The 26,134-nt window shown below is 41.0% G+C and overlaps 2 protein-coding genes across 6 annotated transcripts in view; one reads left to right on the top strand and one right to left on the bottom strand.

The window, feature by feature from the left end:
• The window catches only part of ccdc66 (coiled-coil domain containing 66), a 42,065-nt gene extending 25,003 nt beyond the window's left edge, over window positions 1-17,062 (top strand). For 3 of the 5 annotated variants that reach the window (XM_062544822.1, XM_062544823.1, XM_062544819.1), the window contains exons 11-19: window positions 4,302-4,386; window positions 4,485-4,646; window positions 11,505-11,673; window positions 12,303-12,395; window positions 14,026-14,486; window positions 14,590-14,642; window positions 14,836-15,032; window positions 15,954-16,075; window positions 16,658-17,062. In XM_062544822.1, the coding sequence (XP_062400806.1) occupies window positions 4,302-4,386; window positions 4,485-4,646; window positions 11,505-11,673; window positions 12,303-12,395; window positions 14,026-14,486; window positions 14,590-14,642; window positions 14,836-15,032; window positions 15,954-16,075; window positions 16,658-16,741 (1,426 nt within the window). In that variant the 3' untranslated portion in view covers window positions 16,742-17,062. The remainder of the gene's footprint in view (window positions 1-4,301; window positions 4,387-4,484; window positions 4,647-11,504; window positions 11,674-12,302; window positions 12,396-14,025; window positions 14,487-14,589; window positions 14,643-14,835; window positions 15,033-15,953; window positions 16,076-16,657) is intronic. The other 2 variants (XM_062544820.1, XM_062544821.1) reach the window with 2 other exon arrangements.
• Window positions 17,063-22,628: 5,566 nt separating this feature from the next.
• tasora (transcription activation suppressor a) overlaps window positions 22,629-26,134 on the bottom strand; it is a 37,136-nt gene continuing 33,630 nt past the window's right edge. Inside the window, exons 21-23 of the mRNA XM_062544818.1 lie at window positions 24,954-25,132; window positions 24,357-24,515; window positions 22,629-24,272 (exon numbers count right to left, since the gene is read on the bottom strand). Coding sequence (XP_062400802.1) covers window positions 22,909-24,272; window positions 24,357-24,515; window positions 24,954-25,132 — 1,702 coding nt within the window. The 3' untranslated portion in view covers window positions 22,629-22,908. The remainder of the gene's footprint in view (window positions 24,273-24,356; window positions 24,516-24,953; window positions 25,133-26,134) is intronic.

Below are 26,134 nucleotides of genomic sequence, written 5' to 3'. Positions count from 1 at the left end.
GGTGCGCAACTAGGCTGCTTGTTGTTTTCTTTTACTCGGCTATCTATGGTTATCAGCACACAATGTGAACCTAAATCACTAACTCAGTAGTCATCATGGATATCGCAAGTTCTTTTAAGCAACGAAAAGAGAGAGAATGGAAGATGGAGGCAGCAATTTGCTAGAGGAGTTATTCCAGATGGGCAATAAGGTAGACAATTTGTGTGCTTGTCGGAACGTTAGCATTACAACTGTTTAAAACCAGACGTTAACGGTACGCTAGAACAAAACTAAATGTAACTTAGCAGTAACTTAGTGTAACGTTGTCCAAATGAGTAGATCACTGTTAGACGTTTTTGTTGTATTATTGCATGTGGATTGGTGTGCGTACCATAGCATTCATTCCTGCAGACGCCCCTTTGTAAGCCCTGTCACAACCTGCCTGTTATTTCATTTTCAATTGTTTTGAAATAATTGACAAGTCCCCCGAGGATGAAATTCATTCAGCAGAGGTAGAGGTGTAGGCTAACCCTCACCCTGGTTGTATTTATTATGTAGGCTATGTAAACTATGAATCAGTGGAAAGCCGGTGCACTGAGCTGAAAAACGGCAAATCCAAAACACACTTCTTGCTCTTGACTTATCGCTGAACGTACGCAGCCAGTGTAGCCAGTCGATAAGTAACAATACGCTTCTAGAACGCGACGTAACGTAACGCATCCAGTGTAGCCCAAGTGTCAGGCTTTAAATATGCACTGGCTCTCTTGAGACTACATTTTCTGTTCCCCTGTATCAACTGTATCAACATAAGTCTTCCTAATTCCATCCAACTTTCTATCCATTCATCTTCTTCAAACCATTCACTCATCCACCCATTCTAAACAGTCTGCCTATCAACATCAATTAGACGATCTACATTCAACTTTTAAACAATCTACTCTGTCTCAGGCTTTAAGCACACTCTGGCTCTCTTAAGACTAGCCATTTAAATTGATTACACCTGTATCTGTACCCACTACTCTCAGTAGAGAGCTGTGTCTCTCCATTCTACAAGAATATAAGGCACATTCCATCCAACTTTCTATCCATTCATCTTCTTCAGACCATTCACTCATCCACCCATTGAACTGTCTATCAACATCCATTAAACTCTCTGTCTATCAACATTAATTAGACTATCTACATTCAACTTTTAAATGATTTACTCTGTCTCAGGCTTTAAGCACACTCTGGCTCTCTTAAGACTAGCCAGTTAAATTGATTACACCTGTATCAACTGTCAGTTTCTCTGGCTTTAAGCATATAATCTCTCTGAAGATTACATATCCTGTTAACTGTTTCCTCTGTCCACAATTGTTTCAAAATAAAAGTCCTCACTGCAATAATACACTATTAAATCATTTAACCATTGAAACTACTCAACTATTTAACTGTTCAACCATTCCAACTGTCAGTTATCATCCACTATGCCTCCAGTCAACTACATGAAACCTCCATGTACCTAGCAACCAACATAGCAACCATTAAAATTAAGTGTTTATGACCGTTTCCATAGCAACCAACATGGTTATACTGCAGTAACTTCTTGTTTCCTGATAGTGGCCACCATGGATACCCTAGCAACAAATGTTTCAAAATAAAAGTCCTCACTAGCAAGTTAGCATGGTTAGCATAGTTAGCATTGTTAGCATAACTGCAAAAAATCATCAACTAAGTTAGCTAATCAACCTGGTTAGCATTGTTAGCAAATTTAGCATTGTTAGCATAGTTAGCATTTTTATCATTACTGCTAGAAATCATCGGTTAAGTTAGCTAATCAACCTGGTTAGCATTGTTAGTAAAGTTAGCATTGCTACCAGAATTAGCATTTTTAGCGTAACTGCTAGAAATCATTAGCTAAGTTAGTTAATCAACATTTTAACATGAATAGAAATCATTAGTTAAGTTAGAACTGGAATGTTTCATCTTTAAACTGTCTACCTTCACACTATCAACTCTCTGTATGTAAACTATGCAACCACCATGTTTACCCTAGCTACACCTTAGTAACCATATCTACATTATCTATCTATTTTTGCATTTTCATGCACTGGTAATTCCTTGGAATTGCATTTCTAGTTCTTCTTCTAACGCACGCAATTCAGCTTGAACCGTTTAACGTAGAAACTTCATTCAAACTGTGTTACGAAGGTCTTGCTTAGGACATCAGCGCAATGTATTTTTTAACTTTGTAACTTTTATACTTTTTGAACTATAAATTAAAAACTATTAAAAATTTCCCCATAGACTTAACATTGCTCATTATGACATCACGGCAGCAATTAGAATGTTACGCCAGGTGGCCAGTCCAGGTGCAGCAGCTCTCTCTCTCTCTCTCAGGTTTTTAACATACACTGGCTCTCTTGAGACTACATTTTCTGTTCCCCTGTATCAACAGTATCAACATAAGTCTTCCTAATTCCATCCAACTTTCTATCCATTCATCTTCTTCAAACCATTCACTCATCCACCCATTCTAAACAGTCTGCCTATCAACATCAATTAGACGATCTACATTCAACTTTTAAACAATCTACTCTGTCTCAGGCTTTAAGCATACACTCTGGCTCTCTTAAGACTAGCCAGTTAAATTGATTACACCTGTATCAACTGTCAGTTTCTCTGGCTTTAAGCATACAATCTCTCTGAAGACTACATATCCTGTTAAAGGGATAGTTCGGATTTTAAGACACGAAGTTGTATGGGTTCCCTGTCAGCAACGTAGTGCATCAGCACTGACTTACCCCCGACAGCGTCCTGTGAGCCGAGATCCAGCCGGTTTTTGATCGTTTTTGATGCCGGACTATTTTCTTCAGCAAGTTTCTGGGGTCACGAAAGTAAAGTGTTTTTCCTCTCAAAACCATATGCGTTCAACAGAGTGATATATTTGCACCACAAAAACGTTGTCCAGCTGTCAGTAGCGCGCAGTGATAGGAATCGCGAAAAATAAGTAAGTGATAACGAGGTTTGAATTTTTCCTGGACAACGTTTTTGTGGTGCAAATATATCACTCTGTTGAACGCATATGGTTTTGAGAAGAAAAACACTTTACTTTCGTGACCCCAGAAACTTGCCGGACTACTTTCTTCAGCATCAAAAACGATCTAAAACCGGCTGGATCTCGGCTCACAGGACGCTGTCGGGGGTAAGTCAGTGCTGATGCACTACGTTGCTGACAGGGAACCCATACAACTTCGTGTCTTAGAATCCGAACTATCCCTTTAACTGTTCCCTCTGTCCACAACTGTTTCAAAATAAAAGTCCTCACTGTAATAATACACTATTAAATCATTTAACCATTGAAACTACTCAACTATTTAACTGTTCAACCATTCCAACTGTCAGTTATCATCAACTATGCCTCCAGTCAACTACATGAAACCTCAATGTACCTAGCAACCAACATAGCAACCATTAAAATTAAGCGTTTATGACCGTTTCCATAGCAACCAACATGATTATACTGCAGTAACTTCTTGTTTCCTGATAGTGGCCACCATGGATACCCTAGCAACAAATGTTTCAAAATAAAAGTCCTCACTACCAAGTTATCTAGTTAGCATGGTAAGCATTGTTAACATAGCTAGCATTTTTAACATAACTGCAAAAAATCATCAACTAAGTTAGCTTATCAACCTGGTTAGCATTGTTACCAATTCTAGCATTGTTAGCATAGTTAGCGTTTTTAACATTACTGCTAGAAATCATCGGTTAAGTTAGCTAGTCAACCTGGTTGGCATTGTTAGTAAAGTTAGCATTGCTAGCATAATTAGCATTTTTAGCATAGTTAGCGTTTTTAACATTACTGCTAGAAATCATCGGTTAAGTTAGCTAGTCAACCTGGTTGGCATTGTTAGTAAAGTTAGCATTGCTAGCATAATTAGCATTTTTAGCACAACTGCTAGAAATCATTAGCTAAGTTAGCTAATCAACATTTTAACATGAATAGAAATCATTAGTTAAGTTAGAACTGGAATGTTTCAGCTTTAAACTGTCTACCTTCACACTATCAACTCTCTGTAAACTATGCAACCACCATGTTTACCCAAGCTACACCTTAGTAACCAGATCTACATTATCTATCTTTTTTTTGCATTTTCATGCACTGGTAATTCCTTGGAATTGCATTTCTAGTTATCTCTGAAATCCCAACGCAGCTATTGTAGTCATGCTCCCTCTTTTATTTGAAGAACTGCAAAGAAAATGCATTAAATGAGGCTGTGATTGTGTACATGTGTTGTATATGTTTGAATTATGTTGATTATATATCCTTCACCTTTTAGCTACCTTCGCACTATGACTGCTCTTTTGGACCCTGCCCAGATAGAGGAGAGAGAGAGGAAGCGTCTGAAGCAGTTAGAGCACCAGGTAGTCAGCTCAACCAGTTTATCATCTAACAACAACACTGCTTATGGTCATGATTAAAAGAATGTAGTTCCTCATGTCTGTGTGTGGTTATGTTACAGCGAGCAATCAACACTCAGGTGGAGGAGAGGAGGAGGCAGAGAGAGAAGGAAGAGTTAGAACGAAAACGGCAGGAACAAGAGGAAGAGAGAAGAGTGGCAAAGGAGAGAGAATGTCTTCAACAGCAGTACCTACTTGATTCCCGAAGAGAGAGAGTCAAAGAGGTAAGAAGTAGTTAGGGATGTCATTCTCGGTCCTGACATCTGTAGAATTAGATTATGATTCATACATAATCTGATTCATTGTATTCTCACACACATTTCAGTATTTATTGACACAGTTTTGTGATGCAGATTTCTAGTCCATTACATTTCCACAAATGAAAGATACTTACTCATATGTTTCTGCTCAGACATTATTTTCAGTTTGAACACACATGAAATAATTATTTGATGCATGGGTCATTCTGTGTCAAATCAGACAGAATCCAGGAAAATGGCTAACCCTAACAGTCTCAGATTTTGCTCAGAGTCTGTCTACATAATGTATAGGTCCCAAAAAGAAAACCTTTTAAAAATGTTGTTCATTTCCATTGTTTTCATATGGTCTTTGCCCTTACACTTACAAAAATAGCTTACATTGGGAGCCATATTTGGATATTAATATTGTAGAAAGTATTATCCCTAGCCTGCCTCAAACTTTGTAGAATGGAAGACTAACATATTTCCAGTAAGACTGGACCATTATACATTTCTATGCCATGCCTATTGATTGACTGAAAAAGTGATATTGAGGGTATTAACTCTTTGGACAAAAATGACGTGGGGTAGCTAGTAGGAACCTGAAAATGGGAGTAGTTGAAAGTTTAATCATTTAAGCTGTTTTCGGATATACTCTGGAATCTGGGCATGATCCAAATGTCGCTGCGATGGGCTGTATGTATGAACACAAATGTGATACAAATTTGACCTAGACATCACCCGGGTCTTACCCTACCATCCCCCTAGTACTCTTAGTCCGGAGGTCACGTGGGTGCATAGACCTCCGAAGTTTGCCTACACAAAAGCTACCATCTTTGCCCAAATAAGGAGATCCGGTATCATGAGATTTTTTCTATGGGAAAATAACATGGGGATTTTGAATGATCACACCTGTTAAACTCTCGCAGGGACGAAGAAATTGGAATTGCAGACGTTTTCCACATCAAAGTTTTGTCCACTGCCGTCTAGTGGATACTGTGATCTTCGGTAGGTGAAGATGGCACACTTTGATCTTTGCTACACCAGAGCTAACTTACAATGCAACTTGCCATAGGCAGTTAGCTTCAATTAACTCCAGGATTTCCTTATATGGGAAAAGATGGCAGCTTCGGATCCTTTTTGTAGGCAAACTTCAGAGGTCTATTGTTCTTCCTAAGTTGTCATACATTTGAACCTAAACTATTCAGCTCGCCACCAAGTGGCCATACTATGCCATTACACCACTAAGCGAAAAACATAAACGGCTCCAGAATCCCGACGGTGTCACGGATCAATCCCAAAATGTTATCGTTTCTTCTTTGGGTAATTTCTGACCTTGAAAATGTCATCGAAATCCATTCATTACTTTTTCAGTTATCTTGCTAACAAACAGACAAACAAACAGACAGACGCCGGTCCCCGATGAAAACATAACCTCCTTGGCTGAGGTAATAAGTAGGGCCCTCTCAGTTTCACTCCACATATTGCTGTGTTGATGTAGTTTATTGCAAAAACATGCATTTTCTCCCACAGTACCTTCATTTTGTAGCTGTGGCTACTGCTTCAGTACTCAGTAGAGTCGAAACACATAGGCGTTTTTATCCAATGCAATAAAGGATTTTTAACTTTTTTCACTATATCGGTGTGCCTCGGACTTTTGACTGCCTTACAAACACAGCACCAAGTAACTTCATACAGGACAGTCGCAGTTGTTTTAATTATAGAAATCAGGTTGTTGCATGTTACATTAGATGTGCGCTCAGTCGCAAAAAATTATAGCCTAGGAGATCGACTGGTAGGTTAACGAAGGAAAATGGCATTCTAGCAATTTTGCAAATGTGGCGATGGCCCCACAATTGGGGAACTTGCAGAAACACTTGCTTTTTCACTGAACACAGTAAAAAGCAAGCCAAACTCTTTGTAAAACCAATGCATCACAATTTAGACTGTAGGTTATGGTCAGATTGTTGTGATAGCCTTTGCGTACAGGGTTTCGCTACCACTGGAAGAGAACAATAATCTAGGTACTGAACAAACCCAGTAAAAAGAAAAGACTGTCTTAAAATGGCAACTTCAGGATCTTCTTATTGTTAGTGCATACTGGGGCATGTGGGACCTACGCGCAAAGACGATGTCATTTTCAGACTTTCTTTTCAATTCATTTCTTTTTTAGCATTATCAATATATTGGGTGACTCTCATTTGGTGTTTTTTACACCCTCCCTTCCTTCCTCGATCCTCGTCCCCACTGATCTAGATGAAGAATGATAGGGCGGCAACAATGGGATAGATAGTCTATCCAGTGTTACTTATAGATCAGTGGGAACGCCCCTCGAGGACCGAGCATCGAGGATCGAGGAGAGTGTTTGAGAGCCACCGATTGTGTGTCAACCCTGGCTCCTCCCCTTACTTAAAACACCCGGAGTTTTTACTCCAGGTATGAATAAGTCCTACCTGGGCAATGTCCGTGTATGAGGGTCATATTCTAGTTGCGTTGATCACCAATCGGTGGGTAACTCTCATTGACTGTATAGGTCAATGAGACTCTCAACTTCTACATGCGAAATTAGTGCTGTTCTAAAAATGCGGAAGACCTTAATGATTATTCATTTGTTTCAAATTCAGTTGACTCATTTCTTAATGACAAATAATTGAATAGTTGATTATTCATTAACACCCCTAGTTCCTTGTTGCTGGAATGAGTTGCCCAGTGCTCTCCATTCCTGTGATAGTTTGGGTTTTTTCTAGAGGGATTGTTACGTGCCAGTCTAGGGGATAGACACTAGTGATGCGCGGGTCGGGTATTTTTTCAACCCGCGGGTCCCGCTTTTATGAAATTATTTGGCCCGCCCCAGCCTGCACCGCACCACTGTATCTATTTTGACAACCCGCCCTGGCCCGCAGCTATGATTATGAATATGAACGATAAATCAGGTCATTAATAACAAGATGATACCTATACATTTTAAACATTTAGAAATACAAAGCAAAAACCTACAAAGCAGCGTTTGTAATCTAGGCTAAACATTATACGAAATAGGCTACTTCCGAAATATAGGAGATTGAGACGGCTGAAAACGGAGAAGAATTTGAAGACAGACGTCAGTGTTTTGTTAATTTGCTCCTGTTCAGTTTGGCTAACTTACTTGTAGGCTCCTTAATGTAAATGGACATTTTAAATAGGCTATTCATGACAATAGAACAAAGTTATGCATGTTTGTTGACGAGTTGATGCATACCTCTCACGTTTCAATGCGTGCACTCACTGGCTCTGGTGCGCGGCGCAACTTTGATAGCACTTAGCTCGCCCAATGCATTCATTAGGATCCAAACAGAGATGAAGTTAGAAGCGACCAAACACCTCTATGTTTTCCCTATTGAAATACAGTTACACGAGTAGCCACACGACCAAGTATGGTGAGACAAAATAAAAGCTGTGCATTGGTAAGCAGGTAAGAGGGATAACTATATTGTGTGGCGCAGTAATATCCTCACTCTTGCACTTTCAGTTTCACTTTGGAGTGAGGATATTACTGCGCCGTCTAAGTGCTCCCAATATTATTCCGCCACACAATATAGTTATCCCTTTTACCTCCTTAGAAATGCACCACATTTTATTTTTGTCTCACTATACTTGGTCGTGTGACTACTTGTGTAACTGTATTTTAATAGGGAAAACATGGAGGTGTTTGGTCACTTCATCTCTGTTTGGATCCTAATGAATGCATTGGGCTAGCTAAGTGCTATCAAAGTTGCGCCGCGCGCCAGAGCCAGTGAGTACACGCATTGAAACGTGAGAGGTATGTATCAACTCGTCTTAATTAAGCGAATAACGTATTTTAATATGAAAAAACGGTGAAGTGTTCCTCTAAGGTTATTACGACATTACTAGACCTTACATCCTATTTCAGACGTTTGATAATGACAAATGCATGAATGCAACCTTCCCTTATTTTATCCTGAAAATCTCTGCTCATATGTTGTGAACTCAAATATTGGCACAATATTCATAAAGTATTGTGTTGTAAAGTGCCAAAATGCCTACAAAACAAACAAGTTTGAACTTTTTCAAATCTAGGGCAGAAAATCAAAGAATATGCCATACAGTCTGTGTAGGGCTTTAAAAAGCAAATATTTGGCATGATCTTACTCGCATTCCTGCATCATTATGGTTGGATTATCGTAATTTTCCAGGCGGTGTAGCACCGAATCAACTAGCCCATCAATCACAATCAATCACAATCATCTAAGGGTGTTAAAAAGCATCCGGTTTGAAGGGATAGTTCGGGTTTTAAGACACGAAGTTATATGGGTTCCCTGTCAGCAACGTTGTGCATCAGCACTGACTTACCCCCTGACAGCGTCCTGTGAGCCGAGATCCAGCCGGTTTTTGATCGTTTTTGATGCCGGACTATTTTCTTCAGCAAGTGTCTGGGGTCACGAAAGTAAAGTGTTTTTCTTCTCAAAACCATATGCGTTCAACAGAGTGATATATTTGCACCACAAAAACGTTGTCCAGCTGTCAGTAGCGCGCAGTGATAGGAATCGCGAAAAATAAGTAAGTGATAACGAGGTTTGAATTTTTCCTGGACAACGTTTTTGTGGTGCAAATATATCACTCTTTTGAACGCATATGGTTTTGAGAAGAAAAACACTTTACTTTCGTGACCCCAGAAACTTGCCGGACTACTTTCTTCAGCATCAAAAACCGGCTGGATCTCGGCTCACAGGACGCTGTTGCGGGGTAAGTCAGTGCTGATGCACAACGTTGCTGACGGGGAACCCATATAACTTCGTGTCTTAAAACCCGAACTATCCCTTTAAGGTTTAAGAGCTTTTTCTTAGCTAGCCAAATACTAACTGATAGAGCAGTTGCCCTATTGTATTTTACGGTGGTGTATTGCTGTCACACTAGAAATAAATAAAAGGCTCAGTATCAGGTAATTACGTGAAAGTTTCAAGTAATTACGTGAAAGTTTCTTGTTATAACAAGATCTTTTTCACGTTTTAACAAGATATGTTTCATGTTATTACATGAAATTATCACGTTATTTCGTGATAACGATATTTTCACGTTATAACGTGAAAATATCATGTTATTTCAAGATATGATATTTTCATGTTTTTACAAGATATTTATCACGTTATTACATGATATTATCACGTTATTTCATGATAACGAAACTTAACGAGACCAGGCTGGAGAGCCTATGGCTGGCATAGGCTGAATGAGAACAGGCTTGTCTGGCTGCTATTGCAGTGCTGCTTGATGAGTGTTTGCTTTTGAGCATGTGTGTAGGCTTCAGTAGCCATAGTCGCCATCTGACCAAGTAGCAGGAGCAGGGCTGTATATCGGCAGAGAGCCGCTGCGTAGGCGGATGAGGTGAGCAGGAGTAGCCTGCTCACAGTCTGTGTATCGGCAGAGAGCCGCTAAGGAGGCGGACAGAGAGGTGCAGGAGTAGCCTGCTCACACAGCCTGATAGTTCTGCTTCTTCTTCCCATCCACTTAACGCAACTTAACGCAAGAGGGAGAAAGGGCCTGATACATTTGTGAATGTTTACGCAATTTGGGCACTTTGGCTAGCTTGCATGTCAGGTCATCGTGGTCATTTTTAGGGCTGCGGGGAGAGGCCGCTGGGAGTGAAAAGTGAAGCGCTGCAGTCACACAGTGCAGGCTTTTTGAGATCACTTCATCACAGTAATCATCAGCACGGCCCAAAACGCCACACCGGGATTCTTCCCGACTCTCCCGATTGCCACTCCACTGCATACAGGTGCAGAATATTGTAATATTTGTTTCGTGGTCGGAGGAGGAGTCAAATCACACACAGACAGGGAGTCACGTTTTACAATTTATTTAAAGTTGACACACACAAACACAACCCAACCTTCCGAATGCACCCACCCTGCATTCATCCGCACACAACCCACCTAAAACAGCCCTCTCTATGGCGGAGTTATGCTAGGGGAAGGGACTGGCCATTAACCCCGGCCTGGGGCTAACTATGCCCGCACACACACGCACAACACACACACACTCGCACAGGCCTGTTAGTTCGTGGAGTCCCAGTTGCCACAGCTAGCCCACAGAGTTCAGGTAATCCACAGTAGCGAGAGTCCACAAGTAGCCAAACGCTCCGGCTGGCCGCGCGACTCACACCAGCCCGAGCTCCCTCTCGCACGCCCCAACTCGCAACTCTTTATCCCTGATAATCATCCACAGTCGACAAGCTGCAGGTGTACCACTCCTCAATCAATCAGTCAATCATTCAATTTGTTCAGTGGGGGCACAGCCGTCGTGGCCAGTAAACACCGTTCACTACAATATTCTGGGCAATGCTCGGGTGTTTGCATTTATAACAATGTCATCCACAAGTTTAATAACTGGAAAATCGCCATAAACTGAGCTTAACATAGAATTTGATTGACTCGTGAGCCATAGTAACCAGCCTTTCTTGCCCCTCCTTCTGTTTAGTTTCATTATCATGAAATAACGTGATAATTTCAAGTAATAACGTGATACATATCTTGTAAAAACGTGAAAATATCATATCTTGAAATAACGTGATAATTTCATGTAATAACATGAAACATATCTTGTTAAAACGTGAAAAAGATCTTGTTATAACAAGAAACGTTCACGTAATTACTTGAAGCTTTCACGTAATTACTTGAAACTTTCACGTAATTACCTGATACTGAGCCTTTTATTTATTTCTAGTGTGACAGCAATACGCCACCGTAGTATTTAGCAGATGCTTTTGTCCAAACTTGGCCAGTACAGCTGATCCAGACTCTGATGAAGGTTGATGGAGTATTTGCTATGTCCACTTTATATGCGCAGGAGTTGCTCAGCCGTAGGACAGAGGAAATGTTACTAAGTGTGCAGCGTGCACAAGAAGAAGCTCAAAAGGACAAGCAGCTGCAACGGATCCGCGAATTGGCAAGGAAAGGCCATGATGTCTCAAAACTGCTGGGGAGTCTAGAGAGAAGATCTGCTGACTCGGTGCAAAGTAAGTCCACAACTGTTGGCACTCCTCCCTGGCTAGCAATATAATACTTCAGATAGTTTGATTTGTGCATAAGATGTTATAATGCATTTACTGACCTTACTGTGAATGTCCGGCTAGGCATTGGCTACAAAACTAACAGAGATTTGGGTAACTGTGGCACAAGTTGCCACATTCAGTCAAACTAAACACTATAACAGTAAAGGCTGTGCTTTAGCGTCAGCCCTTGTGTCTAGCCCAAATCATATATTGGGCAGGAATGGGACCACCTTTTATTCTCAAAACTTTTAGCAACTGGTCTTCTCAGTTCCTAAACATTTGTAGTAAGTTAAATGAAGAGGTGAAGCAGTGATACACAGTGATAAAAATGCCCCTGTCCCAACGTTTTTAAACGTGTTGCTGGCATTAAATTCAAAATCTAAAACCAAAAACGATAATACTTGTCTCCTTCAACAGTTGAAATGTTGTCTTTTAGCTATATTGAATAAAATATAGGGTTTTGTAATATAGGGATTTGTAAATCATAGCATTCTTTTTTTAATTACATTTTACAAAGCGTCCCAAACTTTTTTGGAATTTGGATTGTAACAAAAGTTATTGCTCTGTTTTTCGACCTGTAATCTGCATCACAGAATCTCAAAGTCCATCTGATAGTCTGTCTGTTGCTCTGAGAATTGAAGACCTCAGCCCAGTCTCTCCCAGACGAGAAACAGGTGTGCAGACAGGTAATGCCTCAACCTCTGCTTTCTTTGTTTGTCATTTTGTTTGAACCAAATTAATTAAGTTTGTATAGTGAGATATTAATTGAATTGAAATGTGTCTCTGAATGAATCTCCATGCATTAATAAGATGGACAAATCAAACTGAGTGCTTGTTCACATTTTGCTGGATAGATGGGAATATGCACATTTGAGGTGCGAATGATCTCAGTCCACCTTATCGCTTTTGCATCGTTTTTCAAGTTTTGCATCCACACCAAAACACTGAAACACCATAGATGTGTTTGTTGTTAATGGTGTCTGGAACATTTTATCAGTATCATGGTAAGTCGTGTCATCGTATCTGAAACTCATACACTCTTACTCTCTGAGTTAAATGTATGCACCTCAGAGAGTGTTTTAAAGTATTGTTTTCGGTGTCGAAATACAGTTGTAATGTGGACAGAAGGGCTAAACAGATAAATTATTATGCATATGAATATTTACCCAGCTTCATATGGACAGCACCTAAATGTGAAATGGTGATGTAATGCAAGAAATGGAATGTGTCCTTGAGTATTATCTTTTTTTCTACTGTTGCCACGGACCAAATTTCCATTGTATTTCCCATTATGTATGGCCCTTTCGGATAGCAGAGTTCAGAGCAAAAATAGTAGTCGCCACTTTTGTTGAACATGCAGCAAACTGTTGTTGTGCAGTGCAAGCCATTGGAAACACAGCTAAAGGTAACTAACGGACGCTTAATCCAAAGTGACATGGACTTGCAATCAAGACTGACTGTTTGGCAAATTGCTGATTGGGTGGTGCACTACTCTCTCATCACACACACAGAATTGGTTTCAGATCGCAGCAGTGACGTTGCATTGTTTATGAAAGCCCCATTAGGCCCCAAAGCCCCATAAGAGTAGTGGGCATGCATCTGCTTGGAAGTCAACAAATGTACCACCAATCCTGTGGTCACAGTGGCCCTCATTTATGAAACGTGCGTACGACCAAAAACAGGCGTACGACAGGCGTACACTTGTTTCCATGCAAAGCATGGCATTTATCAATGTGAACGTGATCGGTGCTATGCGCTCAAATGTCACGTCTAGTCTGAACTCATGGACTATCTCGGACATAACACCTTTCCTGTACATGTGCAGCCTATTTGGTGTAATGTTATATTGACACATTTGATGGCTTAGGATAGCCATATAGGAGATGATTACTTTCTCTTTGGCAAACATTGTTGATGATATTTAAATCACGCTTGTTTCCAGCCGCCACATTTATCAACATGCGTATATTCTTTCACTGAAATTGAAGTGATACGAAAGTTTGATCACACGTGAGCCCCGTTGTAAGATGATTTTTGCGCTCAGATGTACGCTGGTTTCTACGCTCGGTTGATAAATTAGGGCCAATGGGTTGTGTCCTACAAATGAACTAATGACACTGATCCTTAGCAATAGTGCATATCTTATCGCCTCAGTCACTTTAATAAGGTTTACTTTGATTTGTGTGTCAATGTACGCCATATTGGATTTTTGAATTTGAGAGGAAAGGGCCTGGAAAATCTTTTGAAAAGTCCTCTCTGTAACTGTATCGCCTTTAACATTTTAAATTGCCGTTTTTTTGCGTTTTCATGACCCAGTAGACATGGCTGGTGAAATCTCAGATGCCAGAGCCCACTGTGACTATCCTGCCCCTATCATGGCCATGGCTGTGGAGCACTGTCCTGCTCCTCCATCCCAGCCCAGGAGACCTCCGAGGGAGAGCCAGCCGATGGAGCAGAGCTCAGGGAAGGAGAACATGTGGAATGCTGCAGCGGAGCCTCAAGAGGTTCCAGAGAGCAGCCTGTATGAACAGTTTCAGCGCACCAGCCACAGGGCCAGGCCAGCCGAAGGCAAACGGCCCGAGTGGAACACGCGAAAGCCCAGCAGGCCGTTTGTCCCTGCGTCTGAGCGCTACCCACCAGGCCTGCGTCTGCACCGGCAGGAGAGCCGCCTGCGCAGGCAGATGGAGCTGCTGACATTAGTAGAGAGGAACGCATACTCCAGAGCCTCAGCTCCCTTACCACAGGAACTTGCAACCAGCACCTCTCTCCAAATGAAGGTATGGAAGTAATGTTCACTTCTATGATCTGCATATAGTAACATTTGAGAAGCCATGCCTTTTCTAATCCCAACAATAAGTAATTGATTTTTTCTAACTGCAGGAAGAAATGTCTGATCAACCCAAATCTCACTCCATGGTGGTCCATGCCGATAGGTAAGTGCTATAGTTGCTAATTCCATTTATTATTTTTTTTGATCTAACTTTGATTCTAACAGTAACAGTCTGTCAAACTGACTTTTTTTGCCTATGAATGTCCTTTGATAACTTTGTACACTTGTATATAAAACACAGATGGATGTCCAGTTAATATATAAGAAAACAATTCTGAAGAATTGATTATCTCCAGTAGGGCTTGCTGTTCTCCCATTCCAACCTTGGAACTCAACCAACAGCAGCAGCCACACAGTTCAGCCAAAAAGAGTTCAGAGGGCTCTTGTGATGCCCCCCTTTCGCCAGACTATGTCCCCTATGTACGCACAGATGAGGTTTACCAGCTGGACCCCCTGGCTATGCCACAGGAACCTCAGAGGAAACAGCAAACAGGTTTGTGAATATGTATGCACACTCAGCCTTCACTCTGTCGCTAGGATGGATAGTCAAGTGGACTTGTGAGCTGCCACGTGTGAGATCAGAATGGTTTTTAGTCTAGAGTGGAGCAGAAATCATGGAAGAAGGTACATGGAAGTCTATATCAAAGCAACTGTGGAGAACCACAGGTGTTGTAGAAATAGTAATAAAGCAGTTCATTCATTTGATATTTCAAGGGGCTATAACTCAAGGAATTTCCATCATCATCAATTCATCTGTGAATGCAGTTTAAAAAGAGAAATAACTTCACTGCAAAAAAACGCTTATCTAACCAAGTGCTTTTCATCTTATATTAAGGTCAAAGGTCTAGTTGTATTGTTTTTAGTATGAAGAGGCCTATCTGGCACTTTTTTGTAAGATCATTTTAACTTTAAAGAGGAATAATGCAGGATTGGCGATTTCATCTCTGGTTTCGGTTTCGTTTTTCGTTTTTCGTTTTCGCTCGTTTTATGCTTGCATATTTCTCTGCAGAGCTTCCCCGACAGCTTTAGCGTGTATATTTATACATATATAGGCTATATATAAATATATATATAAATATATAAATTGCAAGCGTGGTTCTTCTTGTTCCTTTCGCGTCTCTGACTTCCAGATGTAAACAACAGACGATCGTCTATCAGAAAGTTGCAAGGTTGTAATAGCGGATAGGGACACTAGGGGCGGGAGGAAATGTGACTGTTTTCGATAAAATGGTCAGTCAAGCAAAACAACGATTTCTAAGCGATTTTATGACTATGAAAAAGTTGCATAGGGTCTCTTTAAGTGTAATTAGAGTTTGACTTATTTTAAGACATCTTATCAAGACAACTTTGCTTAATAGTTTCTTGATAATATGTCTTTCCTGTGAGAATTTACTGATATCTTCTGTGTGAACAGTTGTGGCCAGCAGCAGACAAAGTACACCTGTTGCTGTTCGAGACCCCCTGCTGCATCCAGAGCTACTCAAAAACCGTGAGAGGCAGCAAGCCATCCTCAAGGGCCTCTCTGAGCTCAGACAGGTATGAAGAAGCATAAGCCAACTGCACTTCAGTCCATTTCCGCTGTGTTAGTAGAGCTCCACCATTCCCAGCCTAATTCAGTGGCACTTCCATATTTGCTCAAAGTGGCACTGAACTCATTTTCTGACCTTATTGTTACCTTGTATGAAATGTTAAAAATTAGGCTATGGAACATTCACTTGTTGAGGTTAATTGCTTGATGGACATCAGCTCTTTGTTCGTGTTAAATTAAGTTCTACATTGATTTGAACTGAATGTATTCCAAATCTTGCACATTCTACATTCATAGTATTAAATCTACTATAGTGATGCCATAGAACTCACTACATTTCGATTGTTTATACAAACGGTATTGATGAATACCTGATGAATCAGGCTTCCACACTCAATGACTGTTTTTAATATAAGTGAGGTGAACAATTGAATTGGTAATTTCTTTGTATGTATGAAGGCGAGCACATTACAGTTAAGGTGCTCTCAATAATGTGTATTAATAAGATGAGGTTAGAAGTAGACTGTATCACCATACACAACCCTGTTACCTAAATGTGCCTTAATTTGGGGCTGGGCTGTCCTCCACAGGGTCTACTGCAGAAGCAAAGGGAATTGGAGACGGGTCTGAATCCTCTACTGCAGAGTCAAGGACCAAACATGGCCCACTACTAGGAGTTCTATTTTCTAAAATCTGCCAACAAGCACTTTAAACAGGACAAATCAACAAACGGAAGCGTTTACTGTATTTGCATTTGCACTTTTTACCTTTAACCTGTGGTCATAAGGCTGCTGTAATTGCAACTGAATGTATCTTTTGTAATCTGTATGAATTTGTATATTTTTGTGGTATCCGTAACAATTATTGTAGACAGTCAATGACCATGAAATCATTTGACATTGTCTGATTTTTCTGTCGAACAGAATACTTGGACTACCAACCAGAAGTGTGTTGTCTCATTAAGTATTGATGTGGATTAAAGTATTTTGATAGTACTTTTTTGCTTTATGACTTGAATGGGAAAATATGGAAGGACATGCATTTGAATGCAAGCCATTTTTCTAGTCACTTTTATTTCTGTTATTCTGTTATTCTGAAGGGTACGTATCTCTTCTGGACATGTTTCAAGAACAGGGACCTCGTTTATAAAACGTTCTTACGCACAGATCACACACATTGCCTACTACATTACTGCAAGCAGAAGGAATAAAAGCAGGCAGAGGACAATGGACATGGATGGACATGGATGCATATCTCTTTCCAGAAAGCGCTGCTTGGAAAATTATAATTAGTTATTCGAACTAACAGCGCATTAAACATGGGTTAACATCAGATGGCATACTAGGCCTTTACAGTTTTCAATGTATTTTAGGTACAACTCAGCCATTGATTGCATTAAAGCCTATGCTAATGATATTGATGAGGGGGCGTTTACAAGGCGGAGACCTAAAATCACCCGGCTGCACACAAGTTAACGTTCATTTGAGATTTATAATGGCCACATCTGCAAGAGTGGCGTACGCACGTTTTTTTTGTGCGTACGTTTGTTTTCTCTGAATCACACGTACGATCATATCAGATACGATCTAAGATCAAATAAACGATGGTTTCTACGCAACACCTTTATAAATGAGGCCCCTGGTCATGCTGGTGTGACCAGGCTGTCATGTGGGATACAGCTGGTGTAAGATGGTCTGCTGGTGACCAGCCTGCCCAGCTTGATAATTGTTGGTGTAAGATGGTCATGCTGGTTTGCTAGAATGACCAACATAAGCTGGCATGACCAGTAAAAACCAGCAACACCAACAAAAAGACAATTTTGAAGTGGTACGGCAAGCAAAACCAGCTGAATTACCATCGTAAGCTGAGTAAACCAGCTGAAGATTTGTTGAAGGTTTTGCTGGTCTAGTTGGTCACCCATCATAGGGTGGTCAAATAATCTGGTTAACAAGCTGGTCACCAGCAAACCACCTTAAGTTGGTCAGGCTGTTTTTTTTCCAGCAGGGTTCGTTCGTTGGTAAGAGTGGTCTGAAACACAGCAATCTTTAGATATCTCTGTTGCGCATGCAACTCATATGCACAATATCACTGTTTTGGTTTGCCAATGATTTTGTTTAAGTAAGCGAATTAGTTCCTGGAAATGTTTTCAGACAATAAAATGTGCACGCATTTGAAAGTAAAAGCTTTATTCTTTTATTTCTTGCCCTTCCCCCCCACCAACAGTGTTTAATGTAGGGAGTTGCTTATGAACCAATGGCACAAAATACTGAAATAAATGAGGCTGCTGGTCAATCAGCTATGATTAAAAGAAAAACGTGTAAATAGGCTATCAGGAGCGCCAGCACACCCATCTAAACCCCACAACGAAACATTCATAACATTTATTTTTTGTCCATTGCCCGATTTTAGGTTTGTGCTTTGGTCAGCTAAATAGTAACCTGCATAGTAGTCTAACCAAATAACAACACAACGCGCGCTCTCTTCTGCTCAAACAAAATGTGTGCGTGCATAGTTCTGCATTAAGTTTTGACGTGTTCACTTCACAGAACTGTACACAGCACACACTGTTACAGAGTAGGCCAATCTGGCGTGACTACACACACACACACACACACACACACACACACACACACACAGAGGACATTCTCTCTCGTTCTTATTAGGAATGAGCGAGCACGTGACAATTTGGTAGGGGGCTGAGCCCATCAAGGGGGCAGGCATATTCCCGGAAGTAGAAACACGAAATGAGCTGGTGATCAACACTCTGCTAACTCCCTTGGACGGCCATAGATTTCAGATTTTTTTGCGATCCCATAACTTCGTGTAACATATGCCCTTTGTCTCCCTTATAGCTTCTGTGTATTCTATATAGGGTATCGAAGGCAAAATTAATTAACTTCTTCCCCGTATATTACGTTGGTTTCCCGTAAAGAAGTATTTTAGCATGTCTGTTGTAGGGAAGCTAACGTTCGCCCGTAATGTTTGGATAAGAAGCTGAGTGAGCCTGCACGAAAACCATGACGGAGAGTCATTCGCAAGATCAGTGAAAATGCGTGTAGCCTTCGGTAGCCTACTGTTTGATATGGTAAAGCATTACCTAGAGGCAAGTACACATAACAATAATATTAAAAAACGAACGTTAACAATTTCAGAGGTTTTCGATCTATCAGACGAGTTACAGCAGGCTAACGTCACAAAATAAGTTTGAGTCTGCGCAGTACGATGAACAGGAAACGATTTTTTGTTTCAGCCCCCTCTCATTGAGAACGACGGAGTCTGTTTGTCCATTTCTTTTAGGTCTATGGAGCCCATAGATATATAAAGCTTTTATATCTATGGCTGAGCCTATCCTCCATCTTGGAAGGGTGTATCATTGGTTGCCAGGGGCAACGCCTTCCGAAGAGTCGCGTTTAGAGACTCATCAAAACTGTAGTCTAGATTCTTGTCTACAAGGACCGTACAAGGACAAGCTTATACCAAGCCCAAAGCAGCGATATTTGGAGAAGCTCTCCAGCATCCAAAGTTACTAGCCTACACTATGCAAGAGTTCAAAAGCCACAAGTCGTTAGAAAGTTATGAGACTTTCTGCTGTGGTTGGGTGCAGGATCTACAAGCCTCGAGGGGCCGGATTCACGAAGCCTTCTTAAGACAAAAATACTTCCTAAGTGGTGCTTTCTTCTTATCTTTTGTCTTAAGAGCAAATTTAGAAGAAGATTTGATATTCATGAATAAAGACTTAAGAACAAATGGTATTCTTGAAAACAGAGATCTTAAATGTAGGCTTAATTTTCCTAAGACAACCCCGCACCTGTCTTAAAAACGTTAGTGTAAAGTCGGGCCTCTTATAGTCATAAATATAAACACATTTACCAGTTTTAGACAGCTCGTTTGAAATATCAGCCTTTATTATGTGTACTCACGATATATGAGCCAAAACATTTATTGCTAATTTTAGCTTGCTGCTATTGTTTTCGGTAGCTCAGTCCTCTGAAAACTCGCATAGCTGCTAGACCGAAGGGTTCCTGCCAGCATTCGGCGCACGTCGACGTCAGAGTAGAACACGTTTCATTTCTTAAATATCTAAAGTCCATGGAAATGGCAGTATTATCTAGTAAAAACGGCAAATTCCAAGAAAGAAAAGCGTTTCAAAGTTAAGATAACCGGGAGTGCCTGAAGGCATGACTTTTCCTCTTAGCAACGGTTGCCACTTGTAAACAAAACTCTACCGTATGATCGCGTTTAGTGTACGAATGGTGCAGGGTATTCTTATCAGCTAAGTTCTTAAGTGGGAAAGCAAAGAAGAGGTACGGGGGCAGTTCTTCACACAGCAGTGATTTCCAATCATTGTCAAGTTGTGCGGAATTAGAACCTACCGGGTTAACAACACGACCTTAAACAATTCTTTGCCGCCCTGTATCAGGACCACCCTTCCAACCAGGGGAGGAGCTCCGTTTGGAGGAGCTCAGCTCACGGCTGTGACGACACTTTCTCATTCCTAATAGGCTAGCCTGATGGTACGCACAGTGTACGGCAGAAGGCTATCCTACGCCTGAAAACAATTATTCAAATAATTGATAGCCTAGGAGTGGACAAGCATGGCGTATAACTGGTAAAGGTGTCAGGGGAGTTATAGCTGGTCATGCCGACAGATTGCAGATCGCTTCCCCTTATACAGACCTTGTGGGGAAAAAAAATATTAAGGGTAGCTCATTTCTACTTTTTTCCTTCTTATTTTTTTTTTTTTATCGTTGTATGCTATTGTATAACACACAGGTCGTTACACTATTAATACGTTAATCCATGTTGAAATAGCGTGAATGTTACAGGAGGTGATATTGGAGCAATGTTTTGTGTGTGTGTGTGTGTGTGTGCAAGCAGTGCACTCTCTTTAACGCGGTCATACATCCGCGTGAAGTGAAAACTCGATGTCAACCAATTCAGCACTTTCAGGATGAACAGTGCCTTAGCCTACGTCGGACGTAAGGAGCTTTTTATAAGAAGACGTTCGGGAACCACAAGAGTGAGGCCTGGGCTATGTGGATGTTGTGGAGAAAAGTTCACCATTGGACAAGGCCTCTCCAAAGTGGAAAGACGTGCAATAGGTATGTGTTGTATGCAGACGAGCCTGCATCCTCTCCTGGCCCAAATGGAAAAAATCTTGGGTGGACCCATTTGTGTAAACAGTATCGACCCCTGTACCAAGGGTAAGAAGTAATCAAGTGTGTGTTTGAGTGTGCGTACACCTGACCCACCCACACGCACTCTATTAACGTTGTAGGGTACCATTAAGGTTTGGCATCTTCAGGGAATTAAAATGAAAGTTTTAGATTTGGTCCACATGTGCATCTCAAAATGTAGAATATTGTGGAAAAAATAAAAAAAATCTGTCCTGTAATTTATTTTCAAAAAGTGAATATTTGATAATATTCTATATTCATTAGATACAAAGTGAAATATTGGAATAAAATGGAATATTGGAATGAAGCGGTTATAATACAGAAATATCAACCTTTTGAAAAGAGATGAACTAATCTGATTTATCTGTAAGTTAATGTATGCACTCAATACCTGTTCAGGCTCCTTTTGTATAGATTACTGTATCAATGTTGCGTGCTATGGAGGCACTACATCAGCCTGTGGTGTAGCTGGTGTTATGAAAGTCCAGGTTGCTTTGATGGCGGCCTTTAAGTTATCTGTATGGTTGGAATCTAACCAGAGTCATTCCCTGATCCCACCCTATCTCTCTCCCACTCACTTCCTGTCAGAATTTGATTTCCCTCCCACTACCAGTCACCTCTGCTTGACTATTATTGATACAATTGTCACACTATAATGTAACATTGTAAATTGTATTAATAGCTATTACACCAAACCAGTACCTTAGAGGGTACATAGCTTATTATTGCAGTCTCTTCCAATAAGACAATTGAATTTAATACAGTGTCTGACTAAACATTGGCAGACACAGTAGTTGTAGGCAGGTATATTAATCATGAAATCAGAACTAGCTCGTCTTGTGTGCATACATACATACCAGGGATGGAAATTCAATATTTTATCCACCTGCAAGTGTGGCTGATGGATTCCAAAATCTACATTTTGAGTGTAGTGCAGTAGCCTAAGCAAACACATAAATAAAGTGGCTTTATGCATAGAGGCAAGCACCTTAGTGTTTGTTAGTGCCTGGTATACTGCCTATACCTGGTATCTCCTGTTGCTGGATCAGCAGGTAAGATGGGACATAGTGCCACTCACCTCGCCTAGACTCACTAAAGCCAAAGCACAACCAGGCTTCAGCAGCTTTGAGAACCACCAATGGGTTGCTTAGAAAGTTGACTCCGTTGTAGTTTATAGATGATGGCCTACAAAAAATTACTTTCTGTCAACTGAACCTTGCTATGCTCTGTGTGCATTCCCATTTTGTGTTCAGGGCACGAGGTCATGATAATCAGTCCATGTATGGTACCCTGGTTGCACATGCTCAGAGATGTATTTAAGGTAAACATGCACATGAGTATATGACATAGAAAAATTGAGATTCCAAACCCATAACTGTATATGAACAGCTTTTGATTATTTTTTAATGCCATCAATTTTACAGCCTAGTCTTAAAAACTGGGGGTAAGGTGGTCAACAAATATATCTAACTGCACAGAAAGACTAAAGGAGGAGAACCATACAACGAATAACAAAACAAACTATTCAAGATGACGTACAAAAATTGTTTTAAGATTGTAAATGTAGCAGACAAATGCTTATTTTCTTCAGTGATTAAAAAAAGTCTTGTTTGCAAAGCACTTAGAAATAACTATATACATAATGTGCCACAACTCAAATGTTGCTATAGCCCCCCACCAAAAGGCCGATAGCTATTGCCCTGGCCTGGAAAATCACTCCTCCAAGTAAAGCCCTGGATGAACTGCGTTTGGTGCATCTGTCTCAATTGCAGGTTCTGTTGCATTCCCCACATGCTTACAGGTCCACTAGCTCTTGGATACCCACTCCAGGGCATGGGTGCCACAGGCATGCTGCTCATTGGCAAGAGACCCCCATGTGGGACCACACCTCCTAAACTACTGCCAAAAGTGTTCCCCATCACATTATGGAGCATCATGGCAGCCATGGGGTCAGTAGCAGTAGTGTTGAGGCCATGCCCGGGATTGCTCATAGTTATTGGGCCCTGAGGACCTGACCAGACCCCTGCAGTTTGCAGACCGGTTGTGCTCTCTTTGCTGAAACTTGCAGTGGTCAGATTTGGTACAAGGCCGGGGTGGACTGTGATAGGATTGCTTCCATGGCCTGAGGGTGTCTCAGGCTGTGTACTGTGGAAAGAAGGAACAGGGGGTTCTACCAACTCATGTTTGTAGGCCGTCTTAGACACTGTGTTCTCACTATGAGGGGGGACTGATTTAACTTTAACAGCATTCTCAACATCAACTACCCTTGGGGGATTAGGAACTGTCCCACTGTTGCTATCCAGATGGTTAGGGCCACCATGGTTTGAGTCTGACATTTTATTTGAGCCCAGAAAGGTTGTGTTGCTGGTGCCTGAGGTGGGAGCAAGCATGTGGTCATTTGGTATACTAGACACGGATTCACTTTGTGTGAAAATGGGCAGTTTTGATAAGTTCTGGCCTCTGTGCACCACATCATCACAAGATGATGTATGTATGACCATGGTGCTCTCCTGTCGAAATGAAGAGTCACTGCAGTTGACATCTGTCTGGCTCAGTGAGGTAGGGGTAGTGGAATCTGAAGACGACATTGTCACAAGGGGGGATTCAACTTGATTATCTGAAGTCTGCCTAACATTTAACGCCAATGAGGAGGTGGGAGAATCGTAACTCTCCAAGGGATTGAGGCAAGATGCTGGTGGCAAACCCACACCAAGGAAGCTTTGGTGGGTATTAACATGAAAAGGACCTTGAGAGGTCCTGTCTTTACTTGCTTTGGCAGCTTTGAACTGGGTAATGGCCGTCCGAAGGGCATCAAAGTCCAGTTCTTGAGATACTGCTGGAAAAGGTGAGGGCTGAGGCAATGAGCTGCAACCATCTGGAACAAGCTGATCAGGTGTTGGTTGACTGGAGTCTGAAGGTGCAAACTGTTTTTGATCTACAGATCCATGGACAGCAGAGTTCGATCCCACCGATGACTCTTCTTCAGATACCACAGCCAAACTGCCCTCCTTGTGCTGTGGTACAGGCACTGTGCAACCAAAAGGTGAAATACAGTGAATCATACTTCTCCACACTTCTTGTTTGAACTTATGCAGAAATGACATTTTATTACCTGATGATGTTGCATGACGTGACTGAGTTTCCAGAACTGGTACATCTGTCTGGCTGTCATGGAATCCAGTGAGTTTTTTGAAGTTTTTCAGAACATCATCAATAGCCGCAATCAGTATCCCACTGCTGGCATAGTGCTGGAACATCTCAAAGGGACGCTCTGATGAACCAGAATGCATACATTGTGATATTTCGTTACTATTTACCATTTATAAAGAAAACATTCTAACTGGGTGTTTGAAGGTGGTGTGACGTGTGTTACAGGACAAGTGTCTTCTATTACACCCACAAACATAAAACATATTTTTTAAAACATATTTTTCCCACAAACATAATGGTTGTCAACAACAAACTTGATGACTAATTTCCCACAAGTGTAATCATCACATTTGAAAGAAATACGTTTATTACATGTGTGGAGATTATTTGGAGTGGAGTTATTATTTGTGGGATTATTACACTTACTAAGGCCAGATATTTGTGGTTTAATATAACTGGAAGTTCTTACATGACTATACTTTACCCACAATAAACATGACAATCAAATCATATTCAACATCATATTCCTACTCAACTTCCCTCTTGTCTGTGATCTTACCTGTGAGGAAAATGACATGTCTATGCTGGGTGTGTTGGGCTTGCAGTTTCACCAGGCAGGCCAGGTCAGTTGAAGAGCTACTAGGGGCATCACACTCGTGATAGGGCAGAAACTCCACCACGTGTCTCTTTTGGTAGGTTGTCAGCAGGTTTAACAAACCTAAAGCATCAGCTTTCACCCTGACCACAAACAGACCACAAACCATTGTCATCTTTAAAAATATTAACTGCTATAAAGACAGACAGTATTCTTTGTGGTCTACAAATCACAGGTCTACAGCTGTTTGTCTTCCTGAAAGTCGGTATACAGTGCAACTGGAAAGTTTTCAGACCCTTTCAAGTATTTCACATTTTGTCATGATTCAGACTCATCTTAAAATTGATTCAATTAATTTGTTTGTCATCAATCTACAAACAACACTCCAAAAAAAGCAGGTGTTTGGAGTGTTGTGAAATATACCATTTACATACTGTAAGTATTCAGACCCTTTGTTATGACACTTGCAATTGAGCTTTGGTGCATCATACTTCTATCAATTGTCCTTGAGATTCATGTACAGTCCACCTGAGCCTAAATGAATTCATTAGTCATTATTAGGAGATGCAAACATCTCTTTATATAACGTCTCACAATTAATGGTGTGTCAGAGTGAAAACCAAGCCACAAGGTCGAGAGAATTGTCTGTGGACCTGCAAGACAGGGTTGTGTGAAGACACAGATCTGGGGAAGGATACAAAAAAATAAAAAATCTGCGGCATTGAAAGTGCCCAAAGCACAGTAGCCTCAATAATTCTCAGATGGAAAAGTTTGGAACAACCAACAGTCTTCCTAGATCTGAGGTGCGTTCAAGTTCACGAAAGTAGGCGAACGTTCGCAAACAGTATTCCGTAGCCTTGAGTTTTTGGCAAACATTTGCTAACAATCGCAAACAGTCTGAGGAGGTGGTGCGCCGCGAACATACAGTGGAACAGGAAGTGAGTTTGACGAACACAACAATGGAATTACTGTTAGAATGGAATGTTACCACCAAATCATTCAAATCTAACTGGTCAAAATAAACATGTTCACCGCAAACGTTCGCCACTGTTTGCCAAATCTGAACGCACCTCTGGCCACTCAGCCTGAGTAATCCGGGACGAAGGGCCTTGGTCAGACAGGATGAGAGGGGCACATTTTTGTAT

Source organism: Sardina pilchardus, chromosome 9 (assembly GCF_963854185.1).
Source record: "Sardina pilchardus chromosome 9, fSarPil1.1, whole genome shotgun sequence".
Lineage (NCBI taxonomy): Eukaryota > Metazoa > Chordata > Actinopteri > Clupeiformes > Clupeidae > Sardina > Sardina pilchardus.
This window is presented reverse-complemented; position numbering and strand designations above follow the sequence as displayed.